Genomic DNA, 20,302 nt, shown 5'->3' with positions numbered 1-20,302 from the left:
TTGGAGATTTTGGTGGCTTCAGCTATCACCAGCGTAGATTTTCTAAAAGAGAATGTATGCACCCAATAGTTTTCACCCATCAATCTGGATCTATCAACACTTAAACATTACTGTTCACCCTGCATGTCTCAGGTAGCCCATGAGATCTTTTTTATCACCACACTAAAGACTGTAGTAGCAAAGGTCTGCGTACTTAGGGACAAACACACTATGTATGGCGTACTTGTCATACATACTGCTGTTTTTAATGTAAGCCCACACACCAGTGGTGAGGTACACTTTCATAGGATGCACCTTGTCAGGAAATGCCACTGCCCTATTTTCTCTGCATCTATACCAGTTCACACTCCAGAAAAGCTGTGATTCTTTCATATTCCCCAATGGATTGGTGATAGCATGTCTTCTTGTGTGGTGTTGTAAGTGTCATAGAGGGTGAGAAGAAACATTTATCTGAGTTCTATGGATGCTGACAAGTCAAAGTCCCAGCAAGATGAAGATAACTTTTTACAAGAAGACATTTCCAGGTAAGGAGGAGAAATGCTGTATAAAAAGAAGAATCTCAGGGCAACCTCTAGCTCAACAAAAGAGTGTGGGCTGAGTCCTTTGCAGCAGCTGCGTGCCATCCCCATTCTCTCTCCACCTTTCCTGTCTCCCTCCAGCTGTCCTATAATAAAGACACAAAGCCCTAAGAAAATGATCTTTAAAAAGAGGGTGCTTTGGGTGAGGGAACAGCTGACGAGACTGTACTCCCAAGAAAAGTGGCAACATTAGTCATTTATTAGATGCCTAGTGTGATCTACGTACCTGACAGAGACAAGAGAAATTCTTTTACTTCAAACTATGTGGAGTGGCAACGTTGATGTATGCACAGCAACACATTTGTTGGGAACAGGCACCAAACCGCACAGATGATACATCCACGTCACAACGATAATGGACGGGGCCACCATGACATCACCCATTGATTTGTGGACTGCTGTTTTGATGAGTCCAGCATTTTGGCTGTGATGTTGGATTTTGGAGTCAGAAGTGACCATATTATATGACATGGTGGAGATGGATCTGACTCAAAAGAGTGTGGGGATGCTTTGCATACAGCCTGTTACTCAAAGTGGCCCCACCCTTAATTATGTAATACTTTAAGCCTTAATAAAATGTAAACAGGTGAGTTTTATAAAATTAATTCCCAGTACAGTTGTCATGAAGGGGAAAATTAGCTAACCGTTTTTTGTATCAGGCTGCTGTAAAGTTGGCTGTTTTAACATGGGGACCTGTGGGGAATGACTCGCTTTTGGAGTCAGCCTATAGTGGCCATTTGTGGGACTGCAGTTTTTGGCACTTCCACGTTGGCTTCATTTTTCAGTCATGGAGGTTGCCACTGGCTTTCACGATATGAAATACTCTACAGATTTTAGCACTCCTATAAAATAGGACTTAGAATGAACAGTTTAAAAAAGGAAAAAAATCAATGCAGGAAAAACAGAGAATTTGTCTTTTTCTTCTTGAAACGTGATGCCTACATTACCCACAATGCCACCAGACTTATTTAAAGGGGCCTCATGCAGTTTTAATTATTTTTATTTTTTTTTATAAACATACAAGTATTTACATTTCATGTTACTTACCAAAACACACTGGGTAGGTTTAACAAGTGTGTTGAATATAATGTAAAACATTTACAAAGCTGATTTTTTCTTAGTCTTTTAAATCCAGCATTGTTTACATTCACATTTACTGGATTGCGGCTTTCGTCTTTCTTGTCTTTGTTGGTGCATAGCAGCATATCTTGGCATGTTGCCACCACCTGTAGATCAGTGTGGAATCATTGGTTGGACTGTGTATCATGTAACCCATGTGCATGTGCATGCACAGCATTAACAAAATATGGACACATTCATAGACAAACAGTTATTAGAGGTCCAGATCTCCACAGAACCCTTTAATTCAAAGGACTAGTTAAAGACAAGGGAACATATGAATTCCAGTATCTAGTGTACCCTAGTATGATGGAGAGACCAAGCAGGAGGGGAGCAATGAGTGAGTGTTTCTTCTGTACAAAGCCTCTATTTAAAGCAAACCACTCTGCCATAGGCCCTATAGACACAGAGCTCTGTTTCTATAACGACAGACCAGCCCAAGCCATCTGATCTCCCCCTGTCAGACCGCCACTTGTCAGCTCCTATTAGGGCCAGCGGTTGCCTCTGCTTACATGTGGTACCCATCACCCCAGACCATGAGGTAGCAATCCTGCTTGGCTGCTGCAGCACCTTCCCCCCAGGGAAGCTCGGTTCACTCAGTCCTGGGATCACCTAAGGTTATATGTGCCGTGTTATGACAGCCTAATGGTGCTAGTAACTGTGTGGCAGTAGAGTGCGAGAAGAGAGAAGGAGGGAGAGAGAAAGTTAGAGAATGGAAAAGAAAGACTGAGAATAAGAGGTGTACAGCGTGTCTCACAAAATCAGAATTTTAGCAATGTCTATGTTAAGCATCAATGGAGGACAGATAGAGTTGCATTCGCAGCTTTAAATTCCTCCAAAATGTTTTATTTCTTCTAAAATAAGCTCCAAGAAAATGTCACTGATAGGGAAACACAGGCTTATAAACCTAAAACTGTAAAATCAGAATACATCTTAAGCAATAATTTTATGAAGGAAAATATTTCTCAAGCAATTGCTGCTGAACATGAGCCTACAAAACCTGCTCTGTTCCTTCTCCCAGTGCAGACTCTCATGAGTGGCAAGGGCAGCACAAATTGCCTGTGTGTAAAAAGTATTGAGTTACCAGTGTATAACAAAGGCAACAGTTAAGCTGAAACATGTATATAATCTTTCACAAACTCTTTACCATAAAAAATACAGCAATAAATGATAAATAAAGATTCAAAGCTAGGCTAGTTTTGTGAGTCATTCTGGTTGGCTGTCCTGATGTGAGGAGAAGTGAGTCACACAAAATGAATACCTTGTATTATTGTTGTTACCCTATCTGCCGCACAGCCAAGTTCTGGGGCAATTACAATGTCTCTACAGCTATGACAAGCTGATGAAGCTAAACACCAACCAGTCAGAACACACACACACACACACACACACACACACACACACACACACACACACACACACACACACACACACATGCACACGCACACGCACACACTCACACACAGTATTGACTTAACTTAATGCACATCTGCAAAAAACTGCTCTACAGCAGTGTCCCTTGCATTAGTTAGTTAGTATGTTCTAACAATGCAATGAGACGCCATACATGTTATTAAACAAACCTTTTACAAAAATTTTCCTTGCAACTTTTGGTGTGAAATATACATAAATATACATAAATTCTTGATGGCTTCATGTTCTGGACACGGGCATGGGAAGGTGGGTGCTGAGGGTGCCGCAGCACCCTTTATGATAAGGGGTGGAACAACACAGTCTGTATACTGTTGGCTCTTTCATCATAACTAAACATTAATTTTGAATTTTGAATAGAGTATGACAAGGTGTCTGTTGGAAAATATATGAAAACCAGATCAACCAGCTTGCAGTTGCATGCCTCAGCAAACCACTCAAGTTGCATTTAAAATTTACATCTAGGTGTGTGAAAACTTGGATGCTTCACACACATCTCTTCCAAGCAGCACAGAAGATCTATATAATCAGCACAGTTTCAAGGTGGACACCCAAGTTTATGATGCTGAGGAATGCCAGAAAAGTATTTTTGCAGATCATTATAATGTCAAAGTAAAGTGGACCTTTGACCTTTTGGATGCAAAGTGTCCTCACTTTATCATTTTATCCTTTTAGACATTTGCATGAAATTTTGTCACTGACTTAGCGTAAAATTGTTTTAGCGTAAATATGTGTAAATATGTTTGATGAGGTCACAAGGACCTTTGACCTTCGACCACCAAATTCTAAGCAGTTCATTGTTGAGTCCAAGATGAAGTTGGTGTCAAATTTGAAGAAATTCTCTCAAGGTGTTGAGATATTGCATGTACAAGAATGAGACAGACAAGGTCACGTTGACCTTGATCTTAACCTATGACCACACTAATCAGTTCATTATTGAGTCCAAGTAGTTGATTTTGCCAAATTTAAAGAAATCTACTCAAGGAGTTCTTGAGATATCTTGTTCAAAAGAACAGGAAGGCCAGACAACCTGAAAACATAATGCCACCTGTAACAGCTATCCCCAGCGCAGAGGCATAATGAGATGTTTAAAATGTGTGAATTTAATCAATTCCTCTGATCTGATGTGACTATCATGCTATCACATCAGGCCAAAGTGCAATGGTCACGGTCAGCTCATAAGTCAGCTAAACTTGGTGAGAGATTTGCAATTGCGGGAGCTAATCATGGATGTATAAAGAAAACAGAGCTAATCCATTGCAGACAGGCTAAGAAGTCCAGCTCCAGTTTTGGAGCTGCTTTTTAGATCAATAAAATATCTTGGAGTTTTATGGAAGCTAATGATGGAGGGGACAATGAGCAGATGGATGATTTGCCCAGGAGACATGAGTGGCTTTAGCAAAGAGACAACTAGATGTCCAACACCATCAAAAAAAAGAAATATTAGAAATTTTGCTACATGCAGTCCAGAGAGCAATTGTTTCTGATGCGAGGGCACACTCTTTAGATTAACAGCTGATGGAATCACCAATGTAAATACATTGTAGTAGTTTTCCTGTTGTTGCTATAAGTGCATGCACAAACATAGTCATATGTGCACATTTACACTGTGCAGCACCCCTGAGCAAAAATATGTTCCTGTTTGAGTGATCATTTGAGTGACTTGATTCAATAAAATGCCTGTTGTCATGGGTGGTACCATCTCCCTGACTTTTATTTTCATCACTGACCAGTCTGCAGATTACTTTATCAATTATGTGGTCCACAATTTTTTATCGAGCCCAGGATGACATCTTCAAATGGCTTGATTCTTACAATTTACTGCCAAAAACACAGGCAGATTGAGTTTATGGCCTTATAGGACAAAGAAAAGCTGTGATCCTCACAGATAAGAAGCTGGAAGTAGGAAATGCTTTTTTTGCTTAAAAAAATGACTCAAAAGATCAAAAGATTATCAAAACAGTTGCTAATCAATTTTCTATTGACTGACCAATTGACTAATTAACTAATTGTTCCAACTCTAATTTCTTTGAGATAATCTCACCTGCCTTAAAACTTGCTCTCGGAGTTTTCATAAATAATGTGAACATGTCTTGAGAAAAATGAACTTCCATTAAGGTTTTTGGCACTTGTCACTTCAAGTTAAACTGCATTTAAAAGAAGTGACAAATCCAAACCCTCTGCACATTTCTTCAGACTGAATACACAACTTAATAACTTGTTGATGGATGGTTTTGCAGTATTCATAAATCTGACCCTATATAACTTAGGTCAATATTTGCTCATGTCTGTAATTACCGTGCAAGCACCCAGTCTGGATGTTAATTACCAGAGTTTTTTTATGAGATGGATTTTGCATTAAGTTGGGATGATTTCATGAAGTGATTTCCAGTCTGTAAAGGGAAAGAGTCCCTGGGGTTTTGGCAGTTTGTGCCAACCCCCCTCACCCCTCATCCTTCAGGCCCAGACGCCTATAAGTCTCCACCAGTAGAGCTGGTCTGGCCTCACGGAAGGAAATATTACTTGGAGCGGAGCGCTAATTGGCAATAGCCCAGACACCCCACAAGTGTTAATGAACAGGCACAATGGCCACAGCAAAGAGGGAGTGAGAAATCCAGATCGAGGCTAGGGAAGAGGGGGTCCAAAAATCACTGAGGCTCTCTGTGAGCCCTTACCCTCTGTCCGGGGCTTAGGGCTACTTCCTCCTCTGTAATTAAGGGGTTATCCCCCTGCACAATGGAGAAATTAAACTGTAAAACCTCGCTAGGTAAATTACTGCTTTTCCTGGGAGTTAGAGGAAGTGTCTTGATATGTAAACAATACCCCCTCTTCAGCTGAGTACCCTCTCCCTCTCTCTCTCTCTTCCTCTCCGTCACCCCCTGCCTCCCCCGCCTCCCTCTTTGTTCCGTGGGAATTTCAGATGGGACAGATTCTCTCTAAGACTACAACTCAATAAAGAATAAGAGGAATAAAGAGGATTTACAGTACCTTTATCGCTTAAGCATCTCAAACCTGTTTTGCCAAAGCTAACACTCAGAGAATGTGCACTCATGGAAAAAGCATACGCAGATACAAACACATTCTTGCCAGAACACATGTTTATGAAATCTGTCTTTCACTTTTTTGCATTTATTACAAAGTCAAGATGGTGACATATAAATATGATTGCAAAAACGATACAGAGCTATCTGCAATGACATTGAGCATGCTTGCTGAAGATGCACTTTGCCACAACATGCAAGACAACACAATCTTTTACCATGGCAGTTTACCTTATAATCTCTGATAAGACAACAATCTAGAGAAAGGCTGCATTGAGCCGCCAGGGTCAAGAGGTGATTGTGAGACTACATACAGGATTCCCACACATTTTTATGGACAATGTTTCAAAAAAATTTCCATGACTTTTCAAGTACCCATTATATTTTTTTTCTTGCTTGGATTTTTTTTTTAAACACATCAGATTCAAACTCTATTCAAGCCTAATTTCAGCTAACTGGCAAACTTAAAGGGAGAGATGAAACACGAGGAGAAAATGAATAAATGTATGCGATGGTAAACAAAAAGTTGTCACACATTCACACATATATTCGACAGCTACAGAAAAAAATGAACCTCAAATCACCTACATTACGTGGAAGGTTATCAACAGAAGATTACTGTAACAATTTCATTCCACACAACAAAGTTCCATAACTTTTCCCAAACTTTCAATGACTTTTACTTATTCAATGACTTTTCCAGGCCTGGGAAATGTAATTGTGTAATTACTTGACTTTTCCACGTTTCCCATGACTGGGAAACCTGTATATTCACACCTAGGACACATTCACACTAATTGTCATTTGAAAATGATCTATGTGCACACAAGCCTTTCAGAACCATTTTAGAACATGTCTCTGTCCATACTAACATGCATGGAAATACGATGATCATTAACACACACTAGGCATGCGTGTGCTGATGTAAATAACAAGCAGACTGTCTATTCTACTACGGAGATGATGAAAAATAAGACAAAAGATTTCTTCACTAAACCAATGATGAGAAAACTGTTGCTGAAAGTAACATGAGTATAGGGCACTCAAGGCAGCAGAAAACAGATTGGGAGTTATTGCAAAGCAAATACAGTGACATATCAGGGCAGTACCAGAAGTATTATCTATCACCTGAGGTAGCCATGGCAATGGGAAAGAAGTACCAACACAAGGAGGATGAAAACACAAACACATTAAGTATGTAGGTCTAGCAACATGTTTTGGCTTAACACATCGTGACTACCCAGTTGGGTAGCAAATGTTGGTATCTGTGTCATTGTCAAAAGTCTCCATTTCCGCCCATCCAGACTAAAACTTTTCAAAACTCTCCATTTCAGGGGTTTCCAAACCCCATAGTAATGTGAATACTAGGCTAAAATGTAGCATCAGTTACTATTATTAAAACGAAAATGCATTAATGTGAATGTAGCCTGAGCTGGCTAAATTTGAAAATGCCTTCCACATTATTTTCAGGTTGTTTTCAGTGAGCTCTCCACACTGAAAAGCCTTAACAGAAAGACAATTAAACCTCTTCCCCTTCTCCCAGTCAGCAAAACAATGAAACAGTCAACATCTGGTAAAAAACGGGACAGACTGGTTATTCTATTGAGTCTCAGCTGGTTAAAGTGGTAGAGAAAAATGTCAGCTTAGTGAGTATGACAGGCACAAATCTAGAGTAAAAGATGTGTTTGCAAATTTAACCCACTGAAGCTGGATTTAAAGTTGTATTAAGGGGTTACGGTGCAAAGAAGAGTCTCATATTGAGTAAGACACACTGTCACTTGTGTCATTGAAGTAAATGAAAGAATGTTAACAGTTACTATGGGGAGTATAATTGAAGCAAAATATAGCTGGATCATATACAAAACATCCATTTAGTCCTGTGGTGGTGCTATCGACTCACTGAATTATAAATCAAAACGAGCACTGTGGATATCTGAGGCAGGACCACAGTTCACCCCTTGCGTCAAATTTAAATAGGCTATAGCTATAGTGTGGATGTACTATAAGAGGGTATTACTGTACTTTGTGCATTGTGAAAGTACGTGAATGTCTGTACTGTATAGGGCTGAAAATAATGACAGTTTTCTTTATTGGTTGATCTGTTCTGAAAACTGTCTCTCTAAAAATGACCAAGACAATTTCCCAGAGCCAGGGTATTCTCATATTACATATTTTGTTTTCAGTCTAAAACCAAAAAGTATTCAATTTACAGTGACATAAGAACATGGAAAGCAAAGTCTTCCATTTGAGCAACTAAAACCAGATCCTTTTTGGCATTTTTGCTTGATAAATGACTAAATTGTAAATAGGAATTATAGATTTTATAATTACAGGTTTTATTTCAACTACAGTATAACTGTGTCTCCTTCTGAAACAACTTCTACAATTGATTAGACAGACTTTAGAATGCAAGATGATGGTGGTCAAGCTGACAAACAGTCTGCTTGCAGCACTGCGAACGTCAGATCCATGTCTGTCAGAACATGTCTGTATTCACTGCTGCCAGGGGATGACCCTGCTGCTCTTTGAAGCTAGAGCCAAAAATTCTCAGGCTTAGCTAACACCGTTGGGGAAATCACCTGGCAAACAAAACACAACAGGCTTACACGCTATACTGACACACACAGGCTTTCATTCAACAAAGCCTTTTCATTCGTAGACTGTTTATTAGACGGCCGCCTCCTTTAACTTACGTAACGGAGCTAAAGCACAGCGATGAACCTTGTTGCCGTAATTGCAAAATGGGGAGTGTAATTATATCTTCATGGAACAAAACTTTAATTCAACAGTTATGGATGTTTATTTGAAAGTGAAGGCTTTAAGGGGATTTTCATTGTTGATATTATATGAATGAATGGATGAATGACTTTTAACACCATAGGTTCAACACCTGTAACTGGACCAAAACATCATACGTTGCCTTGAGAATCATTCTGTTCATATTTTCTCTTAGCAACGGTTATCACTCTGCATTACTTATGATTTCATTTGTTTCAGGTTTCCCTAAAATCTTTATATACCCTTAATGGTTCATGATCACACACATTAAAAAAACAAAGAAAGTCAGAATGACACCTAATTCAACTGTGTTTTTATATTTCACAAGATCTACTTTGCTGTACCACCACCCTCATGACTTGACTTGCACTGTACTAAGGCCATCCAATCTAAAAATGACCCTGCGAAGCACTTTGGGTGAAGGTATTGGCCAAAGGGCAAATGTAATGTTTGGGTAAGAATTTAAGATTCAGATTTCAGACATCCTGTTTCATGAGGCGTGGTGGCTTCTTTCATACCAAAAAAACTACCCTGCCAACCCCAGCCAGGGTTAGCACTCAATCATCTGTTGCTACCCAGCTGTTAGAGAACGACTGTCTTTATTCCTGTTTCCTGCAGCTGTATGATGAATGACATTACAAATCAGTTTTCCATATGGCAGCATTTTATTTGCCTTTTTTTCTGAGGGACCATGACAACCATACAATGGCCTTATGACAGGCTTTTCTGTGATTACAGAGCAGTGTAACTAATAGTAGCGCAGTCCCAAAGCACTTTCTCACAAGGAATATGACACTGTAGCAAATGGATGCTTATAGCTGGATAGAAAATCCTTTTTTATCCTGGAGGAAAGAATAGTACAAGATGAACTGTGAAGGAAGCCAGCCTCCAACTGTAATTCCTTCTCTATGCCGTTCTGTCTGACAAAATAAAGTTAAAATCAGTGTCCACTTACTTACCAGAGCTTGCAACCACATCTCACAGCCTTCATAAATGTTTTAGATGTGATGTCAGTCACACTACTGCAGGCCAGAGACACCTGAACTAGATCCATTTTCTGAAGAATACCATGTGATGTGGTTGAAAGGCCCTGTACGGTTAATAATTAAACCTTTGAGTTGAGCTTTCTTTTCCAAACATGTTGTTCCCAAAATTATATTCTATGCATGTCAACAAAATAACAACTAACTGGCTTTTATGAAGATTTCAACCACATATCACAGTCTTCACTAGGTGTGTAGGAAGCTAGGAGGCTGTAGTAGCTTAAGTGGTTGCTGTTTCCATGGTAATCTAATAGTCATGACGGAAAAGTCACTGCGCCTGGCTGTTGTTTGCCAAGAAATACTTACAGCTCTCCCTAAAGCTTCCTAAAGACTGAGATTTCAGCAATCTTAGAAGTTTAGTGCAAGCTAAACTGTGCAACACGTATCTAATAAACTTGGGTACGACACCAAGTTGATGTATGCAGACTATACAAATGACAGCGTCTACTGAACCACAGGCTACAATGTAGGTCTATCAACGTCAGTACGCAAGAATAAAATGTCATCAGCGTGTGTCATCCATCTGCACTGCTGTAGAGGTAAGAGCAAAATCAAAACAAACATGAAATGAGCCCTTGTTATAGTGGCATTTATGCGTGTCAAAAAAGTCTGAAGAGGAGGATGAGATAGTGGACGCAATCATGGCCGGGGAAGGAAGGCCAACTTGGCATGCCAATTTTTCAACAAAATGAGACTGGTAACAGTTTTCTTATCCCACTCTCAGACAGAAATACTGCTGTTAAGCTTTATGTTTATACCAGCCTTAAAATGTAGTAAAAGCTGCGCCTGTATATTAATTTTTCACTCATTTTTTGTAACCGCTTATCCTGTTAGGGGTCACATAGTCTCGATATACAGACTCTACATTCAGTGAATGTAGAGTCTGTAGGCAAACCCCGGAGAGCTTGCCTCCGGAAGAAGAGCGGAAGAGCCCTGGTTTCCGGTGCTAGGCTGTTTGTAGTCGACGTGATATTGATCAATCACGTTTGAGCCGGCTGCAGTTGTTGCCAGGTTGTGCGGTGAACTAATGAGGTGGAACATAATTGGCGTCACTGCAAACTCTGAATCCATCGCAATGGTTCAGCATATTTACTTATATATAAACGGAAGTCGGAAACGGAAATTCGCCTCCTCTGCCCAAATCAAACCGGAATGCCAAAAAATCGGGGGTCTGCCCCCAGAGGCTGTATCGCCGTCTGCCGGAAGTCAGACTATCCCAGCTGACATTGGGTAAAAGGAAGGGTACACCCTTGACAGGACGCCTGACTATCACAGGGAACTATCATAGAAACAGACAACCATTAACACTCACATTCACACCTACGGTCAATTCAGAGTCATCAATTTGGATTGTGGGAGGAAGCCAGAGTCCATCCATTTTTCCATCCATTTTCCTAACCGCTTAACCTCTTGAGGTTCACGGGGGGGCTGCAGCCTATCCCAGCTGACATTAGGCGAGAGGCAGGGTACACCCTGGACAGGTCGCCAGACTATCGCAGGGCTGACACATAGAGACTGACAACCATTCACACTCACATTCACACCTATGGACAATTTAGAGTCACCAATTAACCTAGTCCCCAATCTGCATGTCTTTGGACTGTGGGAGGAAGCCGGAGTACTCACGCTGATATGGGGAGAACATGCAAACTCTGCACAGAAGGGCTTCTCCACCCCAAGGTTTGAACCCCCACTAGGTTCGAACCAGGAATTCTATTGCTATGAGGCAACGATGCTAACCACTCAGATATCGGTTTTCTCATCTCACTCTCAGACAGAAATGCTGCTGCAAAGCTTTATATTCATACCAGTATTAAATGTATTATAAGTTGTGCCTGAATATTAGATAAAAAAAATCAATAATAAACTCCAGGAAGTAAAAATGACACCAAATTTAATATGTGACATTTGTTTAAGAAGCCTTTCCGTTTTCCCCCACTGATCCTGTTTTTAGGACAAGTTCCAAGAGACAGTAAATGTGGGCAGCTACTGTTTGCTAAACCTGTGTCCACTGTATTTACTGAGGCAACCTCATCTGCTTATTTTGCTGGTCGCACAGTTTACTGCGACTCGTCTGTACTGTCCTTGGAATGAGGCCATTGGAGATGGCCGGTGTCATGGCCACACACTCCATCTGGAAAAAAAAAAATTCTCCCTTCTGGGGATGTGACCATGACAATATATTGTAAAAGTTTATTTTTTCATAAATGTTTATGGAATACCTCCGCCCACGCACTAACCTTGCCGCTAACTGTGAAGGGTGGTTTGGTATTGTTTCTCATCGCAACCATTTTATTTAAAGGTTTGAACCCAGGTTATTTCACTAAGTTCAACCATCGGCTGGCAGGTGACATGTATGAACAATTCTGGCCCTATGTGACTGTGCCCCAGAGCTCTCAGTGGCTAATTGTTAAATGCTAGCAGAAGCTGGAGAGCAGCAGCAGTGAAACCTTAGATCTATAATTACAAGAAGCAGCGTTTCTCTCAAGAGGAATTTTACTGATGGCAAAAAATCAATTTCCTCCTCTTGTTTTCTGGGGAAGCTACAATACAATTACACCACGCATTAATTGTACAGGCACCAGTTGTCCACTGGCAGAGACACAACTGCTCTGTGATTGTTGGGGGTCTTAAGAGTAGAAGTCTGGAACATTTAATAAAATGTTCTCCCTGGAGAGATACATGTTGATGCAAACTTCTTGGGGTGTTTATTGTTTTATATATTCTCGGCTGATGCCTTAGTGACTGCAGACATGCACTTCTCATCATGGGTGAGTGGGCTTTTTTTGCTCCGTGCATCTCTGTGATTAATTCTTTTCCTCCAGCAGCGTTTCTACGAGGGCGGACCACAGCTGTGTCTGCAGGGTAGGAGGGGGGAGATGGTGGTGGTGTGTGTGTGTATGGAGGGGGGGGGGGGCTGAACCGGAAGAGCCTGACCACAAACTGTCCGCCTCTAGACCAACTCAGCCGTAGGAACCAGGCCTGTTTACATAAGCGCCTCCCGCCCGTGTTTACAGCTAGCACACATTTTTGTTTTACCACGTCTAAACTCCTCAGACGTTTATTTTGCTTCACTTGAACTGTGAGTGTTAGGGCTACATTAGCGGATGAAAGTAGCCGAAGCTGGCAGACTGGTGGCTTGAGTCTGATGGATACCGAGGGTCACACCAGGTCAGGGAGATTGAGAGTTGACAGCATAGAAATGCACGGGCATGGACTTTTAACAAGTTCTTTAATAACATGTGGCGTCTTCCCGTCAAAAGAAAGCGGTTGCCTGAGGCGACACCTTAGAGAAGAGGGGAGAGCTAGGCACCTTATTGGGCTGATTCCCATCAGTCCAACAAACAAAACAGGCAGGAAGTGTCTTAGAGGCAGGGGCATGGATTACACTCTGCATGCTGGGAAAGAGCTTTCTGTTTAAGAGAGGATGAAGCACAAAAAGAAAAAGGGAAGTACAAGTGAGGGAGAAGGGAGAGACTCAAGGGATAGGGAGTGAAAGCTGGCGGACAGGGTGTTGGTTAATCCCCTAAAGCATCCATATATTGCCTCCACCTCCTCTCCCACTGCTTGTAAACGGCGAGGAATGTAACATGTTGTCTTTGGGCCCTCTGTGTGTGTAGACGCCTCTGGTACAGAGAGATTTATATTCGCAGACATTGCCCAAAGCATACCACGTTGCTTTTTTAACTCTGGGAGGCTTTGAAGCAGAGGCAGAGCGTTCCAAAGAAACAACCAATATCAGAAATGTCCTCTCATTTGAGCCTGATTTATGTTTCATAACCACATTAGAGACCTTTCAAAGGCCGTCAGTGCTCCATTCAGTCAACATACTATAGGCACTGGCTCAGAAAATACAATCTGAAGACTAGGCTGCTTAATATTTGCCTTTATGACTGTCTTCTAAGCATTCACTAAAATAAACATTTGTCTTGAGATATTCTTTTTCAAAACTAGGAAGACAAGTCTCAATAGTGCTTTCAACTCGTTAAGAATTCCTCTGAACTCCATCGTTGGATTCAGTTTCTTTGCTTACTTATTTCAAGTAAACATAAAAAAGAATCCAGGAAACTAATGTATAATTCAGTTTTAAATAAAATGAAAAAAATAAAGTAATGATTATACATGTATATACAGTCTATTAGGCCTCAAAACCCTTGTGAACAATTGCTACCAATCACTGAGAGGAGAAGCACACTGCATCCTCCTGCAGTTCCCTTCTCTTAGTATGTAGGCCAGCTCGTCTGTGATAAGAATGCCCTGTAATGAGGGATGATACAGGGCGCAACTTCAGTGGGTACTCAGGCCTCAAAAACCTGTGTTTGGAACTTTACACAGCCATCAGCGACCAATGAAAAAAGACAAGATGTCCCCCTTCTGCTTTCACTTCACATATATAAACCTGTTCTTGGCCAACCAGTGAACAAAATGAAACTCTAGATAAGGCAGAGAAAGAGATGCGAGGATGGAAGCTGAAGTTGAGGAGTGGCTTGGAAAGCAACCAAGTTAACTGTTTATAAGAGCCACATGAAGTAATGTGAGCTCTGATCTCTGAAAGCCAGATAGTCAGTCAGCCAGCCAGCCATTCAAGTATTTAAGCCTTTCTTCCCCCCAAGCAGACCAGTTAGAAAATTTGAATTAAAAAAAACTGATGTAATGTTTCATTAGATGTGTCCAGTGTCAAGTAAAGGCATACACTGGACATATCAGGCACAAAATCTAAGCGTAAACTGACTCTGCAGATGATGAAGCTATAAGTTTGCAAATAGAAGGCCATAAATTGAAAGTCATTCCGGGACAGAAACCATATCGGCCTCTCTTGAAGTCATTCTTGGAGGACGGCAGTGGATTCCTGATAGTGTGCAGCTATAGACCCTGACAGGAAAATAAACAACAATGGGACTTGGTCAATAGGCCTTCCTGTAAGCTTGTTGCTTGCAGGTCTTCTCAAGTATCAGGAAAGACATTATTGATATGCTGTTATAAAATGTTACTGTAGATGACACCTGATAGAGCTGAGTCTTTCTCAACACTGGGGACACCAATATGTACTTTGGGCTGTTAAAAATGAAATCCATGACATGTTTGGAGAAGCCAGGGGAGGTGTTTCTTGTATATACAGCCTTGGAACTTGATCTGCAGTATTTCTTTAAATAGCAACGATACTGTACATGAAGCTGCATTGCCCTGCATAGTTATCATAAAAGTCTGTTTGCCTTGGTCAAAAAACAATTGACCTGTCTGACTGTTACAGAGTATCACTGTCATTGGGACGAACTGCATATTTCTTTTCTTTTATGCTCAGTAGACTGCCAAGGCACAAGAAGAAAATGTTGGTATTTTACATTTCTGCCAAGCACAGCTATGTTACATTTGTATTATTGTTTCTAAATCGACATAGTATATGAGCTGACTTTGTCATCATGAGGTAGAAGGGATGGTGGTGGATGTCGTACCACCTTGGCAAGATGCCTGCCAAGCTGCAGACCAGTGTTTGAGACCAACAAACAAAATTGGTTGTGATTTAGCATTTCATTTCCATGTTTCCATCTGATTCTTAGCCACCTAGGGTGTTTTTTTGCAACCTATTGCCATTTTTCCAGTGGGGATACTGCTACGGAAAGTTTTTCTACCAACTGCTGCAATTTAAAGCGGGACTGTGCCCTCAAAACCCGGTATATCAAGTCAAAACCTGATCTTTTCCTAACCAGAAGTGGTGAGCTTACTGTCATCTGGAGGTGGAGAGGATGGTGGGTATTGTGTCACCTAGGCAAGTTGAAGATCACTGGTCAAGACCAACAAGCGACAAAATAGGTTTTTTTTTTAGCAAGATATCACAGCGTTGCCAGCCACCTTTTAGGCACCAAACATGGGTGTTTTGTACCGACCCATCACTGTTTAGCCAGTGCCTTGAAAAGTGTTTGTGTTTTACAGAGACATTGCTGTGTTTCCAGCCGGGAAACGGCCCTAAAACCGGATATTTTAAGCTAAAACATGATCTTTTACTAATCATAACCAAGTGGTGTTTGTGCCTAGACCTAACCCCATGTTAACACAATGATGTTAAAACATAACGTGTCTGCTACATGATAACGTGCAAATGTATTGTATTTGTGGTTTGCAGAAATAAACAATACCAGGATTTTTTCTTGGCAGTAGAATTCTTGAAACATCAGGGGATGGATTCTCTGACTCTGATTCCCTTCTCTTTCAACTTAGGTGGAGAGGCCAAGGAGTTAAACCAAAAGGGGGCACAGTGGTCTGGCATGAATGTGGTCATCCCTGCATAACCCTGGCCACTGAGGCCCCCCCCCACCCCCACCACCACCACCACCACCACCCCACCCCCTCCTCCACCTCTCACCCGGTCTGTGGAACCACAGCAGCGTAAGAGCCTCATTTAGGAGCACAGAAAGAAAGGCAGAAATCTCTTTCTCAGGAAGATTAGTGGCTGTCCCTTTGGAGTAGGCCTGTGGACGGGGAGGGAGCTGGGGGAGGCGAGGGTCTATTTTGCTCTGGGACATTTTTCTCTGCCAGGGGGGGCCATGACCCGCTCCAGAGCACCCTCCAGAGAAAGACCTTGTGGCCAGTGCGGAGACCCCAGTGGAGACTCTTCAGACTAGAGCTCCATCTCAGACTTACCCATGATGGCCATGATTAACACATGGCTCCTTATCGCAAAGCCACGCTCTACTCCCTGCAAGACTAATTACACCACACTACTCTTCTTCATCCATCTGTGTGCTGCGGTGACCACTCTGAGTCAGACTTGCAGCCAATCCATTTTCATGTGAAAAAAATGGAGGTTGGTTGATTTAACACTGCATTCTTGCTTGAGTACAAGTGAGACAGCGAGTGTTGACAAAGGTGAGGTCACTTTTTTTTGGTGCCTCTCATTGGCATCCTCCTTAGATACATCAAAGCTGTGAATAATTGTCTGTGGACAATGTGTTTTTTATGCTGAAGAACATCAGTCTCTGTCGGGAGTTTGCGAGCTGCGGCCGAACTCTAAGAAAGATGAATACAACACACTGCTTAGGCAGAAATAATCAGAGTGTTAGTGAGCTTGTCTGCTCCACTGGCCTCGTACAGTCAACACCAAAGTGAGGGATGATGGAAAAATTCTCTTTGGCAAACTTTCCCAGAACATAATAAGGGCCGTAAAACAACAAGTTGGCAGATCTGTGTTTGAAAGCGTTGCTCTTCGTCAGCACACAGCACATCTGAGCGTCCATGTGGTGTGTAGCAGGAAGGAGGGGGCGCATCAATCACAGGTATTCCTTTGAAACCATGAGATGTTTTACAGTCCTGGTACCTAATCTGGACACATGTTACTCTGACATGGTAAAGCACAAGCCGACACAGACTCGTAAATCCCGGGGCCAGGGAGTCAGGTTGCAAGGGCTGTGCCTGTGGAAGCATGCCCTGTAGCTGCGAGACAGATGCAGGCTGTCACACAAAATCCGGGTGCCCATTTAAAACCATTAACAAGGCCCTGAGAAAGAGGCCTGATTCCTATCACACAGACTAAACCCGACCTGCAGTTTTGCGCCAGCATCCCTGGCCTCTATCCTCTTTCCTTTTACTTCCCCTTGGACCCTGACTCACACTCTACATTAGTGGCCAGGAGCACTTCCATTATGTCTTCACAATTCGAGACAGACAAGTTCAAAAGGGCAAGGCATGTCTCTATGAAACACAAGCAAAGTTAGCTCTCATGAAACAAGTTATGATATCTGTGGGCAACTGACACAACTGATTAGGGTGAACAAGATGTTCTCAGGATGTTTCTGCTTAAGTTACACTATTGTATTGTGCGGGTTCATTTTCAAGCTTAAAAAACTTTAGTCGGCATGGTTTGGAGTACTTTGCAATTCAAATACAAGTAAGCGGAATACAGAGGACCTTTAAGTAAGCCAGTTTGTGACATCTTCCAAAGAATGTTTCCAAGCTGCCTGATTTATTCACATTTGCCCCACATTTTGTTTCCACAAGCATACTAATCTGAGAACGAGTTCAAATAAAAAGAAAGAATAATCAAATTGAAAACAAAAGCAGAGCATTAAAACTATCTAATGACAAACTAACGTCCTACTTTTACTGTTACCCCGTGGGACAAAGTGAGCTTTGTAATGGCAGGCCACCAAGCCCTTCATTAAACAGTAAAGCAACTTGAATGATATGTTCCTGCAGTGGCCCCCTTAGATGATGCCAGTATGTCTTCCAGAGGGGTTTGAGTGTCCACAAGCCGGCTCCACCAGCAGGCTTTAGTAATTTATAACACTGGTACCTCAGAGGCCTGAACAAGGTCCTCAAGCCTCGTTATGAGGAGTTTTCATCACACATTCACTAATGAAAACATGAGCTCTCATCTTTTAATTATGACCCCTTTATAGTGGGAAGCTCACTCACCCTGCACCCTCTGTGGTACCTCCCAAGCACAAATAAGCCATGATGGGTGCAGACTGCTTATATTCAGTGGTGCAAGGTTATGAAATGCAACCACCACAGCCTACATAACGCACAATGGTCATAACTGTGTAAATGACTAAATAATTCATGTCATGGCGAGTGCAATATTTTCTTCGTTGCTGGTTTGAAAAAAACTTGTGGCCTCTTTGTGGAGGTGCCAGGGAGGGCGCACTGAAATGTCCTAGTTTTTCACCCCACATCCCTAAACAATTAATGCTCGTGGCTCCTCTTGTGGCAGGCCACCAAGCCCATCATTAAGCAGAAATACTACTAACACCACAATGTCATACGAAATCTTCTTAGCATTTCAAAGGTGCTTCCCTCCACGCAGCCTTTATCCGAGGACTCTGATACACCATGTCGTCCACTGCTTTGCCAGCCTCTTTTAGTAATTCATGAAATTTACACTCGGGAGGTGAGAACAAGGTCTTTCGATCTCATTATAACATTTTTTCATCACCCATTCTCTGACATCTCTGAAACACACGGCCCCTATCTCTTGGTCTAACTCTTTTCATGTGCCACCCAGCTACTTATGTGAGTAGCCATAATGTTTCAGTTCACTGCACTGCAGAGTACACGATCCTACAGAAAAACCAAAAGATACAGAGTCTTACATTATACTAGCGGAATAAATAGAGCTGAAGCGTTGCCAGTTTTTCACCAAATTACTAAATGACCTTGCTTACTATCATTCTGAAGCAATTATGTGTGATACCAACTCTATGTCCACTCTTAGTCAAATATCTAAAGTGTAAATAAGAAAAGAGCTGTACCTCTGGTCAGAGTGGTGGGTGAGGGCTTCTTTGGGATTTCTGAGAAGCTGCTTCCATCCAGACCTGAACCCTTACACTCCTTCTTCTCAGTGGCTGTTGGAGCTGAAGTCTCCATGCTGCTCTTCAATTTACGTCACAACCTGGGTAGGCAAGAGAGACACTGTTAGGTCATATATTTTATGTTAGCAAAAAAACAACTGCTGTGGTGTAAATTAAGTAACACATTTAAAATAAGTTCATGGGAACTGTGGGTTTGTTATACGCAAACCAATAAGATGGTTCTTATGGATAGTAAAAAAAAAAAAGTTTAATTTTTTCACAAAGAAAGATGACATATACCTTGATAAGCAATTGCACTGAGTTAAAGAAGCTAGTGGACCAATGCTAGTCTGTCAAGATTTTGGCTGATTTTAGAATCTTTCTTATATCCATAAATGTGATTTTAAAGTCAGGAATGCTGCAGATAAACCCTTTAAAGGGTGACTCCAATATATATATATATATATATATATGTAATTCCCTGTTGTTAAGGGCTTACTGATGGCAAGGTAAAGTGGTAAAATAATCTCAACATAGCATACACCTCAAATGATATTGATTCTTTTAGGTGGTCCTTTTTTAAGGGAGGCTAAAATACATTTTGCTGCTGACCCCATCCACACTCACCAGACCTCGCAGAACATGAGGAGTTGCTGGTCTACCGCTGCCTCTAATTGGTAAGTTTGTTTGTGTTATTTAGGAGCTGAACCAACGAGTCGGTCACAGCAGTAATTTGCTTAGCTTCTACTCTAAACTAGAAGCGTGCTGATCGCCATCTAACTGTAGGTAATACATTGATTATGGATCTATTAATGTGTTTATACAGTGCAAATGCAGTGTTTTACTGTATTGTAATATGTCTTCATCTGATTAAATAAAAGTTTAATAATCAGTTACGGCAGTGGATCGGTTTTATCTATCTGTGTCAACTCTCTAAATTACGCAGTGTGGGCAGAGCTGCTTTTCCTCAGCAGCAGTTTGAGGAAAAGTCGAGTCCCTGCTGCAGAGGCGAGTGAAGGCAGTTAAGT

At 41.5% G+C, this 20,302-nt stretch overlaps 1 protein-coding gene across 1 annotated transcript in view; it reads right to left on the bottom strand.

Moving 5' to 3' along the window:
- gli2a (GLI family zinc finger 2a) overlaps nt 1-20,302 on the bottom strand; it is a 110,741-nt gene that overhangs the window by 65,506 nt on the left and 24,933 nt on the right. Inside the window, exon 2 of the mRNA XM_049594834.1 lies at nt 19,236-19,375. Coding sequence (XP_049450791.1) covers nt 19,236-19,350 — 115 coding nt within the window. The 5' untranslated portion in view covers nt 19,351-19,375. The remainder of the gene's footprint in view (nt 1-19,235; nt 19,376-20,302) is intronic.

The sequence above is a fragment of the Epinephelus fuscoguttatus genome, linkage group LG13, assembly GCF_011397635.1.
Source record: "Epinephelus fuscoguttatus linkage group LG13, E.fuscoguttatus.final_Chr_v1".
NCBI lineage: Eukaryota > Metazoa > Chordata > Actinopteri > Perciformes > Serranidae > Epinephelus > Epinephelus fuscoguttatus.
The sequence above is the reverse complement of the archived record's forward strand: the minus strand, read 5'-3'. Positions and strand labels throughout refer to the sequence as shown.